The sequence below is a fragment of the Podarcis vaucheri genome (genome assembly GCF_965113315.1).
Source record: "Podarcis vaucheri genome assembly, chromosome: 7".
Taxonomy (NCBI): Eukaryota; Metazoa; Chordata; class Lepidosauria; order Squamata; family Lacertidae; genus Podarcis; species Podarcis vaucheri.
Window position 1 is genome coordinate 5613436 of NC_138765.1, and position 16444 is coordinate 5629879.

Here is a 16444-nt window from a genome sequence, read left to right on the forward strand (position 1 = left end):
TCACATTTGGTCAAAACTCTCCACTATGACCTGTTCATCTGGGGTGCTCTGCTCGGCATAGTCCATAGCTTCTCTGAATTATTCAAGCCCCTTCGCCACGGCAAGGCAGTGATCTATGAAGGGGTAAAGTAATGTAGAGACATCACCTTGCCAACAAAAGTCCGTATAGTAAAAGCTATGGATTTCCCAGTGGTGGTGTATGGAAGTGGGAGCTGGACCATAAAGAAGGCTGGTCACCGAATAATTGATGCTTTTGCGTTATGGTGCTGGAGGAGACTCTTGAGAGTCCCATGGACTGCAAGAAGATCAAACCTCTCCATTCTGAAGGAAATCAGCCCTGAGTGCTCACTGGAAGGACAGATCGTGAAGCAGAGGCTCCAGTACTTTGGCCACCTCATGAGAAGAGAAGACTCCCTGGAAAAGACCCCGATGTTGGGAAAGATGGAGAGCATAAGGAGAAGGGGACGACAGAGGACGAGATGGTGGGACAGTGTTCTCGAAGATACAAACATGAGTTTGACCAAACTGCGGGAGGCAGTGGAAGACAGGAGTGCCTGGCGTGCTCTGGTCCAGGGGGTCACGAAGAGTTGGACATGACTAAACGACTAAACAACAACAAGTATATTCCAGCTGTTATATGCTCTGTTCTAGTTAGCTGGCCACATTTTTGATACCCCTGTGTTGTTCCTTGTATTAGTGAAGAAAGCTGGAAACTGCAAGCTGAAAACAAATGTTTATTTAGCTATAACATAGAATACGTTAACCATGAGCAACCTTCTTCAGCTTCTGGCTGTTTCCCTCTCTACTCCAGCCAGGCCTCTCTCCAATCCTTCTTCCTTCCAGCCCCTCCACTCAAAGGAGACTTATAGTCTTGCAATCACCCTCAAAAAATAAAATTTCATAACAACTTTGGAAGCAATACGCAATTATCAGGAGAGTTCAAAGGCGGACAACATGACCTTTGACTAGAAACCTCTAGATTAAAAAGTTTAAAGTCAATTGGCATGGAAATCGTTTACCCACATCACGAAGAATGTGCACACAAACTCTCGTGCTCCTGGAACAAATATTCACAATCCTGATAACCAGGAAATAGATGATTAACTTTTGGCACAGGTTTATTAGGATTAAAGCGCTTAACAGGTTGGCCTTGTGGAGTTACATAACGCAGAAGGTGGGGCCAAATCCAGCCTTGATTCAGTATCTAGAACCCTGTCAAAATGGGACAGTTGTCTGCACTGCGACAGACTGGTAGTGACCTCCATCATGGATCCGGCCAGCATTGTAACTCTCCTTCTTGTCATCTGCCTGACTTGGCTCCTCATTTCGGCAGCAGTGAGGAGCATATCGAGCCATGGGAAGCTGCCCCCCGGACCCATGCCGCTCCCTGTGATTGGAAATTTCCTGCAGATCAAGTCATCAGAAACCTTGAAATCCCTCCTCAGGGTGAGTTGACTGCCTCGGGGAACCAGGGGCAGAAGGTGCAGTCAATTTTGGCTCTCTGCTTCTCAGTTTTCCAACCTTAAATTCAGTTCTCAATATTTCTGGAGAAACTATTTTTTTTTAAAAAAAGAAATCTTCGTGGAAATTTACCAGCGTTTTAGTGCAAATGTCTCCTTATAAACACATTCCCCCTTGCATGCCCTTTTGACTAATGTGCACATTTTTTCAAGTGATTTCCCTGAATATTTCCATTTGCATGCACCCTGTGGTGTCTTCATTTGTCATTGTCTGGCTGGAGATCTGCGTTGCAGAACCTGGATCCGTGTGCTTCAGTTTGTGCATGGTTTTGGAAAGTGAAAGGTTGGTAGATTAGCCTTCCAGTGAAAACGGAACCAGATTTCTCCCTTAGTCCTTCTAGGAACAGAGCAGCAAGAGCAGCACCCAGGAGTCAAAGGGAAATTCAAATAATTGAGATGCACAGAGGCATCAGTTTGCCTCCATCTCTCTCCTCTTCCATCTCCACCCTTTTTCTTGCACAGGAATATGCTCAAAATACAGTGCTTCCCCAAATAAGCGTCTCTGTGTCTTCTTTGTGGCTTACTGGATATTCCTGTCTCTCTGCCTCTCACCAAAACACCTTCCCCCATCCCTCTCCTTGTATCCCTGCCTGCCTGCCTCTAGTTGGGTAGATTAGACGACCATTGCCCTGTCTGTCCAAAAGCTTTTATAAAGAGAGACACCTTTGATGAAACCTGCCTCCCCTTCTTGTCATACACAAGGGAAGTAGATAGCAAATTTCTCCCACCCGTTTCCAAACAGGTCTGTAGACAGCCTACAATGACCCATTAATGTTTTAATATGATGTAAAATGACACTAGAACCTCAATGCTATGTTTGTTTGTTTTTTGCAGAGACTGCACTAAATTTTATTTTTTTTAAAAAGGAGAGTTGACACACTTGGTCATCTTTTGCTTCTGTTTTCTTTGGATCCATATGTTCACCCATTTGCCTGATGCCAGCTTGGTTAAATAACAAAAAAAAAAAAACCTGCTAGGACTCACCCATCCTTACCTTTGCGCTGCCCTTTCTTGGCACAGGTCTGTGTTTGAAAGCTCCCTGTTTGAACACTTTCCCTATTTTGCCCTGGTGCTTTCCCCATGAAAGCCCGCTCTTTACTATGGAATCGAGCAAACTGCAATCCTCAAAAAACCCAAATTGCTGTTTGTTCCGATTCAGCATTAAAGAGCAGGTTTTCCTGGGGAAAGTGGAGGTGCCAAAAGAGCGTTACTGCGAGTAGAAGTAACACTAGTAAATCCACTTGCCTGCCTTTGCAAGGTTGTTGTGAGGACCCAATGTTGAGGTGCACTTTCAACACTCAGCAACCTAAGCATGATTCTTGCTAACTTCCAAAAGCATTTTTTCTTTTTTTAAAAAACAACTCAACAGCAATCCTACATCTTTCACAACCCTCCCCTTCTTTTTAAACTTTCCAACCTGTTTTGCATCCTGGTAGGCAGCATTTAACTAAACAGCATTTAACTATAAGGTCCGTATAGTTAAAGCTATGGTTTTCCCAGTAGTGATGTATGGAAGTGAGAGCTGGACCATAAAGAAGGCTGATCACCGAAGAATGGTTGCTTTTGAATTCTGGTGCTGGAGGAGACTCTTGAGAGTCCCATGGACTGCAAGAAGATCAAACCTCTCCATTCTGAAGGAAATCAGCCCTGAGTGCTCACTGGAAGGACAGATCCTGAAGCTGAGGCTCCAATACTTTGGCCACCTCAAGAGAAGAGAAGACTCCCTGGAAAAGACCCTGATGTTGGGAAAGATGGAGGGCACAAGGAGAAGGGGATGACAGAGGACGAGATGGTGGGACAGTGTTCTCGAAGCTACCAGCATGAGTTTGACCAAACTGCAGGTGGCAGTGGAAGACAGGAGGGCCTGGCGTGCTCTGCTCCACGGGGTCACGAAGAGTCGGACACGACTAAATGGCTAAAAAACAACAGGCAGCTTTTTGGAGACTCTAAATTTGGATAGAATCCTAGAATTGCAAAGTTGGAAGGGGGACCACCAGGGACATCCAGTCCAACCCCTGGCTATACAGGGATCTTTTGCCCAACACGGGACTCGAAACCACGTGTGATGAAAACGTTGGGTTTTTCTGGACCGGTTGGATCAATAAGCATTTCTTTCTTTCCCTGCCAGCAAATGGTTAATGAACGGCAGCCTCCGACTGGCCGTGGTTCCAGGAGGGAGCGTTTAAAAGGAGAGGATTTGAAGAGAGACAAGAGGGATGAGAGGGTTGGTTGAGGTGGGTTGGAATTGAGGTTGGGAGATAGAGTAGGAGACGGGTTGAGCTTGGCTTTAACCATTTGCCTTTGAGCAAGAACTGTGCATTACAGTGGAAATTGTTAAGCAACACTGCCCCCCCCCAATGCTCAGCTATGTTTCCCCTGGTGATGAAATACTGGTGTGTCAACATAGTGAGGCTTTTTGTTCAGGTGTTGCTGGCATCATATTTCATAAATATCTCCATTTATTTAAATATTTGTACTCTTCCTTTTTTTGTTCAATAGCAGGATCCTCACGGCAGCTCATTGGAGGTCTTGTGGTTTATTTTCCCCTGCAAAGAGAAATGAATCAGGTGGCGGGAGGATTTTGTTTCCTCCCCTCAAGTAATATTTATCGAATTTTCCACTTTTTTCATATTCACATTTTGTTACATAATTCTATAGCTTATTACACAATAAGAGCATCGACCTCCATCCCTCCCTTTTTCTGACATCCACACATCTTTCTATATTCTTCTCATTTCTATAATCACTTATTTACCTTCGATCTTATTGCAGTATTTCACCTTGTTATCGGTAACTCAGTTCCTTATATTTACATTACAAAACATTTCAATTCAAGCCTGCAAAGGTTTTCAAATGTTTACAGTTTTCTTTCATGTAAAATATAAATTTGTTCCAGTCCTTTTGAAACAGTTCGTCACGCTGTGGGGAGGATTTTGAGCAGCAAAATGGTCCACGAAAAAAGGATTAAGTGTTTGTAAATGCCAGTCTAACCCTAACCCTAACCCTGCCAAACCCCAGTTCAAATAATCCAATCAGTGGCTTGGGCGGTGGAGGTACGGCCGGCTGAGCGGACCGCGAGTGAGCAGGCTTCAGTCTGGTCTGCTTGCGGTGAATATTGTTAGGATTTTTATCCATCCGTGCTGCTCCAGTAGTAGCACTATGTTTTGTATATCACTTCAGTGTCTGAGAGAGTGTGAGACAGGAAGTCTCAGTACTGTTGGAAGTTAGTTTCACTTCTGTTTGTGATGCTGTTTCTGTGTTGTTGTTGTTTAGTTGTTTAGTTGTGTCCGACTCTTCGTGACCCCCTGGACCAGAGCACGCCAGGCACTCCTGTCTTCCACTGCCTCCCACAGTTTGGTCAAACTCATGCTGGTAGCTTCGAGAACACTGTCCCACCATCTCGTCCTCTGTCGTCCCCTTCTCCTTGGGCCCTCCATCTTTCCCAACATCAGGGTCTTTTCCAGGGAGTTTTCTCTTCTGTTTCTGTACTGCTGCTCAAAGAGCACAGACATGCTGATGGATTCTGTGTATATACATGACTGTAAATAAAGTAGTTTTAGAACTACGATTGACTCTTCTTCTATGGCATGCCAGAAGACAAGTGTGCTCCTCTCAGGAGGGAGGGGTTGCTTATCCCCGGTCTCTCTGGACTGAGGGAGATTTAGGGCCAGGGAGGTCCACCGGAGAGATGCCCCTGAGTCTTGGGAAGCTAGTGGCTTTCTAGGGCGTGTTTCCAACAAATATAAGGGGGAGCGGAGCCAACAGCAAGCATGCAGTCGGCTACGGAGCTTAACCCACCAAATGACTATGACTTCCCTTGATCTGGAGACTAAACCTCTGTGGATGAAGCCTAAAATTGCAATTTCAGCCTAGAATCACATTTTAGAGCCTTCTGAGTCAGAGCCGTTTCAAAAGACAACATTAAAACCATTTCTGTCCACAGACCACAAGAGGGTTTAGTCAGAAATGGCATTTAGCCTTGCAGAACTGCCCCATGAGCATCTTGACACTTGCAGAGCTAGTCTGTGTGGGACATACCAATCTCAAAATTTAATCAAAACAGGAATTGAAGCTTGCTTTCTTGCATTTTGTCCCCTTGCTTGATAAAGTGCATTTTGGTGGCAGGTAGAGGCCCTCTGAGCATGTGCCAAAAGCCACCTGCCTGGCATATCTCTCCTTCCCACAAAATAAGAGTCTGAGGGAGTTCAGCGAACATATTTTAACACAGAGATGAATGTTCACACCGCCCTGTTGGATCAGACTGATTCCAGCATTTATGCTGTCGGCTTTTGTAAGAGTGCCAATGAATTGTAAGAAAAAGAAGCAGTGGATTAAAGACTGTTCTGTTGTTTAAATTTTAAAAAGTAGCCTTTGGCCTTTCTCCTATGCAGCTGCGCGACAAATATGGCCCAGTGTTCACCGTCTACTTTGGAAATCGCCCGATTGTGGTTCTCTGTGGACATGAAGCTGTGAAGGAGGCCCTGATAGACAAGGCAGAGGAATTTAGCGGAAGGAAAACCAACCCCACACTGCAAAGGACCTTTGATGGTTATGGTGAGGAGGAGGAACCCAGGGTGGTCTGACTTGCAATGCAGGAGTCTTGTGTCTGCTGTTTCCTGGCTGCTATTCAATCCCTCTCCCCTTTCTCCTCCCCATACCTGCAGGAGTGGTGTTTTCTGAGGGAGAGCGCTGGAAGCAGCTGCGACGCTTCTCCCTCACAATCTTGAGGAATTTTGGCATGGGGAAAAAAACAATTGAGGATCGGATCCGGGAGGAAGCCCAGTTCCTGCTGGAGGAATTTCATAAGACCAAAGGTGAGTAGGCCAAGTGAAGGGCAGGGAGGAGGAGGTCAGCAGCCCCACCAGGCTGGACAGAACCACGAGCTCCAAAGCCCAGACAGGCTGGGGAAGGGAAGCCTTTTTGTCCCAAAGGCAGTGACAATTTCTGGGCTCCAGAAGGATAACGGGCAGGGAGGGAAGAGCACATACATTGCCCCCAAAATAACGGATAAGTAGAGATAGGGAGATGCGGGTGGTGCTGTGGGTTAAACCACAGATCCTAGGACTTGCTGATCAGAAGGTTGGCAGATCGAATCCCCGCGACGGCGTGAGCTCCCGTTGCTCCTGGTCCCTGCTCCTGCCAACCTAGCAGTTCGAAAGCACGTCAAAGTGCAAGTAGATAAATAGGTACTGCTCTGGTGGGAAGGTAAACGGCGTTTCCGTGCGCTGCTCTGGTTCACCAGAAGCGGCTTAGTCATGCTGGCCACGTGACCCAGAAGCTGTACGCCGGCTCCCTTGGCCAGTAGAGCGAGATGAGTGCCGCAACCCCAGAGTTGGCCATGACTGGAGCTAATGGTCTGGAGTTGTGGCGCTCATCTCGCTCTACTGGCCAAGGGAGCCGGCGTACAGCTTCTGGGTCATGTGGCGAACCAGAGCAGCGCACGGAAGCACGAGCTCCAAAGCCCAGACAGACTGGGGAAAGGAAGCCGTTTTGTCCCAAAGGCAATGACAATTTCTGGGCTCAAGAAGGATAACAGGCAGGGAGGAAAGAGCACATACATTGCCCCCAAAATAACAGGTAAGCAGAGATAACGCGGGATGCGGGTGGCCCTGTGGGTTAAACCACAGAGCCTAGGACTTGCCGATCAGAAGGTCTGCAGTTTGAATCCCCGCGACGGGGAGCTCCCGTTGCTTGCCACTCCTGCTGGCCACATGACCTGGAAGCTGTACACCGGCTCCCTCGGCCAGTAAAGCAAGATGAGCGCTGCAACCCCAGAGTTGGCCACGACTGGAGCTAATGGTCAGGGGTCCAAGCAACGGGAGCTCACCCTGTCATGGGGATTTGAACTGCCGACCTTCAGATTGGCAAGTCATAGGCTCTGTGGTTTAACCCACAGCACCACCCATGTCCCTAACATGCATAAAACTATCAACCAATAAAAGTAGAGTTTGGAATAGTCCTCTGTGGCAAATATGCAATGAAACATGGTTGGGAGGCCCAGAGCCAAAGCACAAATTGTTTAAAAGGCCTGGGTGAGTAAGAAGGCGTTTACCAGATGCAACAAAAGAGAGACCATAATGATAGCGCTGAGAGAGCTCTCTGGGAAGGCTGCTCCATAGCCAGAGAAGTTCTTCATTCTAGTAGCCTGGTCAGCAATAGGTATCTTAAGTTCTGGGTGGGTATTGCAGATGATCTTTTGAGAATAGTTTGGGAGAGGACTTTGCAGGTGTTCCACAGTTCCTCACACTTCCCAAGATATCTTGGCCCCTTCAGCACAATGCCTCTTCCTTCCCTGGCATTGCAGAGAAGCCTTTCGACCCCACCTTCACCCTCAGCCGCGCCGTCTCCAACGTTATCTGCTCCATCGTCTTTGGAGACCGCTTTGACTACGAAGACAAGGATTTCCAGGCCCTGATGAAGATGATGAATGACAGCTTCCGGGAGATGAGCACCGCCTGGTCTCAGGTACCCGGTCTCAAAGCAGACAGAGCACGAATCCATTTCCCAATCAGACACCCTCCTGATATTGCTGGAATGGAGCTCCCATCATCTTAATCATCCCTGAGCATTGGCCTTGCAGGCTGTGCTCTGTGCCTGATGGGATTTGGAGTCTAAGCTCATGTGGAGAGCAGAAGGCCACCAGGCTGGACAAGGGTCTGAAAGCCAGCCGTAGTTTATAACAGCTACTTATCATCTAGTGGGGCCTCCTTGGCTTGCAAGGAAGCTCTCCTGACCCTCAGTAGGCATTCCTGGTCAGCTGCCGGTGCCTTTTCTTTCTTCTTGCAGTTCTATGACATGTATGCCAGCATTCTGAAGTACTTTCCAGGGCCACACACCAAGATCTATGACATTCTGGAAGACATGAGAGCCTACATTGCCAAGAGAGTGAAGAAGAACAAGGAGACCCTTGACCTCAATGCCCCTCGTGACTTCATTGACTGCTTCCTCATCCAGATGGAAAAGGTAACCTGTTGGCGTATGACATGAGGTGGGATTTCCACAGGGAGCTGTAGGGTTAACACAAGGATCACTAAGACGCACATCACTTACAAAGAGATGCGATCTCTGGACTGCCACAGGGGCTCTGCAGATTCTGCTGCTTGCTAGCACACCTTGCTGATAATACACTTTGCAACTGCTTCATGATCAGGTGTGCCACCAGTTCAGTCACGGTTGAATCTAGAGTGTGCTAGGCAAGCATGTAAAATTATCGTGCAAAGTCCAGTGAATGCTGCTCACAAACTGAGAGGCCCCTCTAAGCTTGTGCCTTATCGCACTGGGTGAATTGCGTGGTGAGTTCCCGCCCCCCCCCAGTAGAAATAATGACACATGACACAATTATTAAGGTTAATGGGCTAAATAAGGCCACAACTTTAGTGGTTACAGGTGATGAGTGGTATTGGCTTAGGCATTGGTCCTAACCGACTATATCCGACTTCAGCCCGTCCGCTAGAAGTCCAGGAAGGGTTAACCACCAGTAGGGGGAGTCCTGCTGATGCACATCAACTAGGAACTCCCCCGGGGTCACCGACTGGGGGTGTGCCTTAGGTCCTCACCTCCTTAGGCTTTGGACAGGGCCACGCCCCCCAGAATCCTTTATCAGACTACTCTTCAATATGCGGGGCAGGTGATGGCACTACCTCCCCTCTTCCATCTACAGAGCAATACCAATACCTTACCACCAATACCAAGAAAGTTGTGACGATGTGCTATGAGGTAGGCAAAACCCAAGTGGCTGGTGCCAATTTGCCAGGTGGAAAAATTCCTACCAGGCTGCTCAACGGTGACCAACCAAGGTCCATAGCAAGGTCAAAAACCTTATAGGGCGGTAGGGTGGGAAAAGCAGGAACAGCTGGCAGGCGGCAAAGAGGGAGATCCCTGGCTGTGTCCTGGTCAGGAGGTGAAGCGGCTGGGAATCCCCCCCCAATTGCGCGGGGGCTGAGTCCACCCACCGTGCACGTGGTGCGGCCGTGAAGCCCGCAACTCCAGTTCGCGTGACAGACCTCAGCATTTTGGCTAATCTACTTTATTTACATATAAACACACACGGAGCACTGCAACATGGCTCCCTCTCTCTCTAGCATCAGACAGGAAAGAGAAAAAGAACAAAGGACAATAGTCCCACTTCACGGAACACAGGAACACAAACATCCTGTCTCCATCACTTCCCACTCTGTGGAGTCGAAACATCCACCGTCATGTGATAGACAACAATACCATGACTGCAATCATGGAGCAGGAATTCTAACATACAGAAGACCGTTTTGATAGTCACACCCACCCCATGGAAAGCCCTCCTGGAAAACGTCAAAGTTCAACAGCTATATAATTTTTCACAGACATCTGGAGGCAGCCCTAGTTTGAGAAGCTTTCACTGGTTGTTGTTGGTTTTCCGTATTTTTGTTGGAAGCCACCCAGAGCGGCCGGGGCAACCCAGTCCGATGGGTGGGGCATAAGAAATTTATCACCATTATCATTAATGATCTGATGGGGTGACATGTGTCCAGCTTGCCTAGTTTCTCTTCACCCCCATCAGACAAGTGACGTCCTTCTTCCATAAAAGGACTATAACAGAGGCAGCAGCCCTGAAACCAACTCCCCCTACGTCTCACCCCCATGGGGGAATCCTGATGACATTGGCTTCCTGTTTGTCTTCAGGAGAAAGGCAACCCGTCCAGCGAATTCAACACCAAGAACCTAGAACTCACCACACTCAATTTGTTCTTTGCTGGGACAGAGACTGTCAGCTCCACCCTGAGATACGGGTTTCTGTTTCTGATGAAACACCCCGAAGTGCAAGGTAAGGAAGGGAACCAGCACACTGCCGCCAGGCTGATTAAAGCCCAACCTAGCCTCTTGGGGGGGGGGGAGTGAGTGAGTAAGTAAGGAAGGAAGGAAGGGGGAGATACGAGAGAGGTGTGTAAAGTTAGGCCTGGTGTGGAGAAAGTGGGCAGGAACAGTTCTAACCCAACAGAGCCATCCAGTGAAGCTGAATGTTGGGGATACACAGTGATGAACTATGGAACTCACCGACACAAGATGTTGTGGTGGCCACTGGGACAGATTAAAAAGAGGACTGGACCAACCCATGGTCAGTAAGACAAACCATGGCTCTTAATCACGATGACTATGCTGTACTTTCACTCTTGGGGGTAGACACTTCTGGGTTTCGCCCTCACGCATGTGCAGACGCTCAAAATGACACCACACGCATGTGCGGAAGCAGCAAAACATGACCCGCACATGCACAGACGCACCTTCGTGTCTGCGAATGGGGCTCCGGAATGGATCCCGTTCGCATCCAGAGGTACCATTGTAAATGGATAGCTCAGGCAGTGGACTACGAGACTCGGGGTGATGGATTCAAGCCCCATGTTGGGCCAAAGATTCTTGCATTACAGTGGGTTGGGCTAGATGACCCTCGTGGTCCCTTCCGACTCTGATTCTCTGACCCTTCTCTGATCTAAATGCATTGGGCAGCAAAAATGCACCAGGAGATTGACCAAGTGATTGGCCAGAACCGTGCCCCCAACATTGAAGACCGGAGCCAGATGCCTTATGTGGACGCTGTCATCCACGAAGTGCAGAGGGTCAGTGACCTCATCCCCATGAACGTGGCCCACTCTGTGATGCGCGACACTGAATTCAGAGGCTACATCATCCCTAAGGTATCCGTGGTGGGGCAGAGGGGATAAAAGGTGTGTGGGACACAAGACAATGGGTTGTTGTTCTTGTTGTTTAAAAGAGATTGCGTGGCCAGTTCCCGCCTCCCACCAGTGGAAAGAACGACACACAACACCATAATTAAGGTTAATGGGCTAAAATTGGCCACAACTTTATTGGTTACAGGTAAGAGCGGTATTGGCTTAGGCATTGGTCCTATCAGACTATCCGGCTTCAGCCTGTTTGCTTGAAGACTGGGAAGGGTTAACACCAGCAGGGGGAGTCCTGCTGATGCACATCAACTAGGTAACTCCCCTGGGGTCGGGGCCCTGACCTCCATAGGCTTCGGACGAGGCAACACCCCCCGGAATCCTTTATCAGACTCCCCTTCCATATTTGGGGGAGGTGATGGCACTCCTCCTCCCCCCCCCCGACAGATCTGCATAACAATACCCCTACCAATGCCTAACCACCAATCTCTGGGAAGTTGTGACGATTTGCTACAAGGTAGGCAAAAAACCAAATGGCCGGTGCCAATTTGCCAAGAGGAAAAAATTCCTACCAAGCCCCTTAACGGTGACCGACCGAGGTCCATAGCAAGGTCAAAAGAGAAACCTTGAAGGGCGGGCGGGTGGGAAACCAGGCAGCTGAGCGGTCCAAAGAGGGCGATCCCCGGGCCGCGCTTGCCTTAAATGGGGCAAGCCACACACCCCGAGGCAGCCGATTGGCTGCCTTAGGGGAAGACGTGGCCTCAGGATTCCCCAGATCGCGCGGGGCTGCAAGCCAGCCACCGCGCGCGTGTTGGGGGCGTGAAGCCCGCTACACCACCTCCTCCCGGGGTCGGAAATGGCTTTAGCAACATTCACAGATTTGTGCCTTGCCACCAAAATCTGCCCACAACTGCAACAGTTGAGTCTTCATCCGGCACAGAATCAACCTGTTGGAGGCAGGATGAGGTGATGTTGGCTCCTGTTATTGGTGGGTATTTAGCAAAGGAAAAGGACTGGACGCCCTCCAGGAGAGTCTTAAAGATTTGCCATTCCGTTGAGCAGCCTTCACCAACCTCTAGATGTCTCGCATGGCCATGCTGGCTGGGATTGACCAGAGTTGCATTTCAAAACATCTGGAGGGTACCAGCTTGGCAAAAGCTGCCAACATAGCGCTTAAAAACAACAACAACACAACAGCCAATCCTCAAAGGATGACCAGGGCCCAGCTGGTAAAGTCTCACGCTGCGGCTAGTTTATAGGGTGCATGGGGACCATAGCTGTCAACTTTCAGATTTGAAAATAAGGAACCATCAGCCTCAAAAATAAGGGATCAGCAGCCAAAATAAGGGATTTTCAGAGCACAGCACACATGTTCAACTTCTGAGCTCCTCCCAGCCAAAGGCAGAAAGCCCAGCCAGCAGCCAAACGGTGCCTCAAGGGGTGGTTCCCACAGCACAGCAACCCGGCAAAGGGGATGCAGCAAGGGAAACCACCGTCACCTCTCTGCTGGGAAGCGCTGAGCAAAGGCAAGTCCCCAGGCAACGTGGCTGATTTGATCGGCACAAGGCATGCAAGCTCCACCCCCCAGTCGTTCTTAGACTCCTTATTGGGTGAGCAACGCAGCCAAGCAACACAGTTGGAGCCTCTCTCCTCCCTGGCCGGCAGGGAGGGAGGGAGGAAGAGGAGCTGCTTCCTTTGAAACCCGGGAAATTCAAGGGACATCATCAATAAGGGACAGCAGCGGGACACAGCTCTGGGATAAGGGACTTTCCCATCAAATAAGGGACGGTTGACAGCTATGATGGGGACACATCTGCCCTCCAACACCTGGCCTCTAGTCCTCACCCTCCAGACATGAAGCTTGAAGCAGCTGGCTCACTCTGCCTAATGGCAAGGCTGGACCTCCTCTTGGCTTAAGCTGAACTACAGCCAGAGGTGGAATGCCTCGCTGACCCCAGACGGATGCCCACAGTGATGCTTCTGTAGAGTCGGGGGACGGGGATCTGTAGATCAACTGACCATTTGACCAGATTGCATGAGATTTCTGTGGGTCAGCTACCCACATGGTGCCTTCACATTCAGTCAGGGCAGTCTGTAGATGTCACAGGGAGGAGTTGGCCGGTGGTCGAATGTGGCTGGCAATCCACCAGTTGAGAGAAGGGGTGGAGAGCTTCTCTCTCTCGACTTTCCCTGAATCTTTGCATTTCTGATCTCAATATTCTCTCCCTCTTTTTCCTAGGGGACAGAAATCTATCCTATGCTCCACACTGTCCTGTTCGACCCCAAGAAGTTTAAAAGCCCATTTGCTTTCAACCCAGAGAACTTCCTGGATGAGAATGGGCGCTTCAAGAAGAACGACGCTTTCATGCCATTCTCCTCAGGTAGATTAATAATAATAATAATAATAATAATAATAATAATAATAATAATAACAACAACAATTACAACAATTACAACAACTGTAAATTTATTATTTATACCCCGCCCATCTGGCTGGGTTTCCCCAGCCACTCTGGGCGGCTTCCAACAGAATATTAAAATATCTATTAAACATTAAAAGCTTCCCTAAACAAGGCTGCCTTCAGATGTCTTCTAGTTGTCTGGTAGTTGTTTTACTCTTTGACATCTGGTGGGAGAGCATTCCACAGGGTGGCTGCCACTACTGAGAAGGCCCTCTGCCTGGTTCCCTGTAACTTGGCTTCTTGCAGTGAGGGAACCGCCAGAAGGCCCTCGGAGCTGGACCTCAGTGTCCGGGCAGAATGATGGGGGTGGAGACGCTCCTTCAGGTATACTGGACCAAGGCCTCCTCTTAAACCAGGCTTCCTCAATTCCTCAACCTCGGCCCTCCAGATGTTTTGAGATTACAATTCCCATCATCCCTGACCACTGGTTCTGCTAGCTAGGGATCATGGGAGTTGTAGGCCAAAAACATCTGGAGGGCCAAGATTGAGGAAGCCTGTCTTAAACACTTTTTTATTTTTATTTTGGAAATGAGAACCTCTCCCATCCTCTCCTCCTTCACTTTTTGAAGTTGTGAATGTCGGACTTGCGTTCGACCAAGCGACTCTTCCGGAATCGCCCTTCTCCGATGTAATTAACGACCTGAGCCTCTGATAAGGCTCCAAGCATGTTCCCCATTCCGCAGAGTATCCAACAGAGGGAAGGAGGTGAGATAGCATGAGCTGCATGCTAAGAGTTTTATTACTAAGCTACGCAGACAGAAAAGAAACATATCCTCTCTCTGTGAGAGCAGAGAGCAACCAAAAAACAAAGGAACAGGAAACCAGTAACATCACATCCATCTCCCGTGAGACTTCCAACAGTATGTAATCTCTGGAATGTAAACAGAGTCTTGTGACTCCAAGAACTGCACAGTGGCAACAAAGAGAAACTAACAGTGAACCTGGGTCTCCTACAGAAAACAAACCTTCACTGCACTGTGGCTTTTACTTGGTCGTTTGTAGTGTTTACACATACCCTACTCCCTAACACGCACCATAATAAATAAATGTGCAAAGGCATGGGGGGATGTTAATAACAAATATATGGGCACAATCTGCTGGAAGGAAGTATTGGTTGTAGGTGGGGCTGCCAACTTTGGTTGGTCAAAGTAAGGGACAAGTCTGGGGTTGGAGTGGGGGAGACAATTGGTTCCCTTCCAGCTCTACGATTCTATGAATCTATAAGCCCATTTTAGATACACAGTCTGAAGAAATACTTCCTTTTGCCATCCCGGATCTCTTGTCCCTAAGTTTCACTGGATGACACGCACGCTCACACAGAGAGATCTGCCAAAACAACAACAGGGTTTTAGTCCTATAAGAGAGGAAAACTCCCTTCTCTCCATTCACATGGATTTCAGCTGTTCCATTCACACCCCAAGGACGTTGGATTTGACCTAAACCTGGCCTCTAACCCCAAATCCCATGTCTTCCCTCCCTGCTGATTCTTCTCCCTTTCACCTTGCAGGGAAACGGGTGTGTCTGGGTGAAACGCTGGCCCGAATGGAGCTCTTCCTTTTTTTCACCACCACCCTGCAGAGATTCCGGCTGAAGCCCCTTGTGGACCCCAAGGACATTGACACAACCCCCCAGGAGTGCGGCTTTGCCACCATCCCGCCCTTCTACAAGCTCTGCATCGTCCCGCGTTGAGTGGAGACCAAATCTTTCCTCCCCTGCCACTGTGCTCTTGCACAATGTGGTCTCTCTGGCTGCTCAGGGAGAGGGGAGCGGTCTTCTTCCCTTCCCTGGCCCTCGCCCAAGGGCTTTTGTAAGGGCCGGCTCAAGATTTTGCTCTCAAATTAGGCCTCGTTCCTACCTGTGGACTGGGCTTCCTTCGGCTGGGTTTATGCCTCTCTGCGTTTATCATCCTTCTTTCCCCATTGCTGCCCTTCCCATCCTCTCCTCTGCTGAGCCCAAAGAACTTTGGTGCCTCTTGAATTCCCATCTCCTCACAAAGTGTGTTTAAGCTTTGACCTTACACCTGAAAAGAAAAGAAAAACTTGCAGCATTTGCTTCTGGACTTGTTGGTTCTTATACGCTGACAGGTCCCAAGAATCGACATGGTAGACCCCCAACCATGGCTCCTGCCTTGTTGCTGTGGACTTTCAAATAAAGCATGATGGAATGTGGGCATAAAGCCAGGTGTCCCTGTTATGTGGCCTTCACACGAGAAAAGCAAAGGAAGTACCACATTTTTCGTTCTATTAGACGCACTGGATCATAGGACACACCTTGTTTTAGAGGGGGAGAACAAGGGGAAAAAATCTCCCCCTCTCTGCTCAGCGCCCCTTCAGCGAAACGGCAGGAGAAATGGAGCCCCTTCCATTTCTCCTCCCGCTTGGCTGAAGGGGCATTGCGCAGCTCTCCCTCTCTGCTGAAGCCAGGAGAGTCTTGCTCTCCTGGCTTCAGGCGGCTATCCCTGAAGCCTGGAGAGCGAGAGGGGTCGGTGCACACTGACCCCCTCTGGCTCTCCAGGCTTCAGTGAAAGCAACGCGAAGCTTCCGGAGCGCAGAGGGAGCGCTCCCTCTGCGCTTCGGAGGCTTCGCATTGCTATCGCTGAAGCCAAGGAGCCTGTATTCGCTCTATAGGACACACACACATTTCCCCTTAATTTTAGGAGGGGGAAAAGTGCATCTATAGAGCGAAAAATACGGTAGTTTTTAGGGGAGGAAAATAAGAAATAAGAAAGCAACGCAAAGCTTCCTGAGCTAAGAGGGAGCGCTCCTCCATCTTCGCTCAGGAGGCTTTGCGGGGCTATCCCTGAAGCCAG

General features: G+C 49.0%; 1 protein-coding gene across 1 annotated transcript; it reads left to right on the forward strand.

Annotated features, from left to right (window-relative positions):
* Positions 1–1212: 1212 nt before the first annotated feature.
* On the forward strand, positions 1213–15811 carry LOC309536835 (cytochrome P450 2G1-like). Its single transcript, XM_082231194.1, has 9 exons — positions 1213–1446; positions 5912–6074; positions 6185–6334; positions 7825–7985; positions 8307–8483; positions 10179–10320; positions 11001–11188; positions 13413–13554; positions 15143–15811. Exons 1-9 carry the CDS (start codon positions 1267–1269, stop codon positions 15322–15324), a joined length of 1485 nt encoding a protein of 494 aa, XP_082087320.1. The 5' UTR covers positions 1213–1266; the 3' UTR covers positions 15325–15811.
* The last annotated feature ends 633 nt before the right edge of the window (positions 15812–16444 follow it).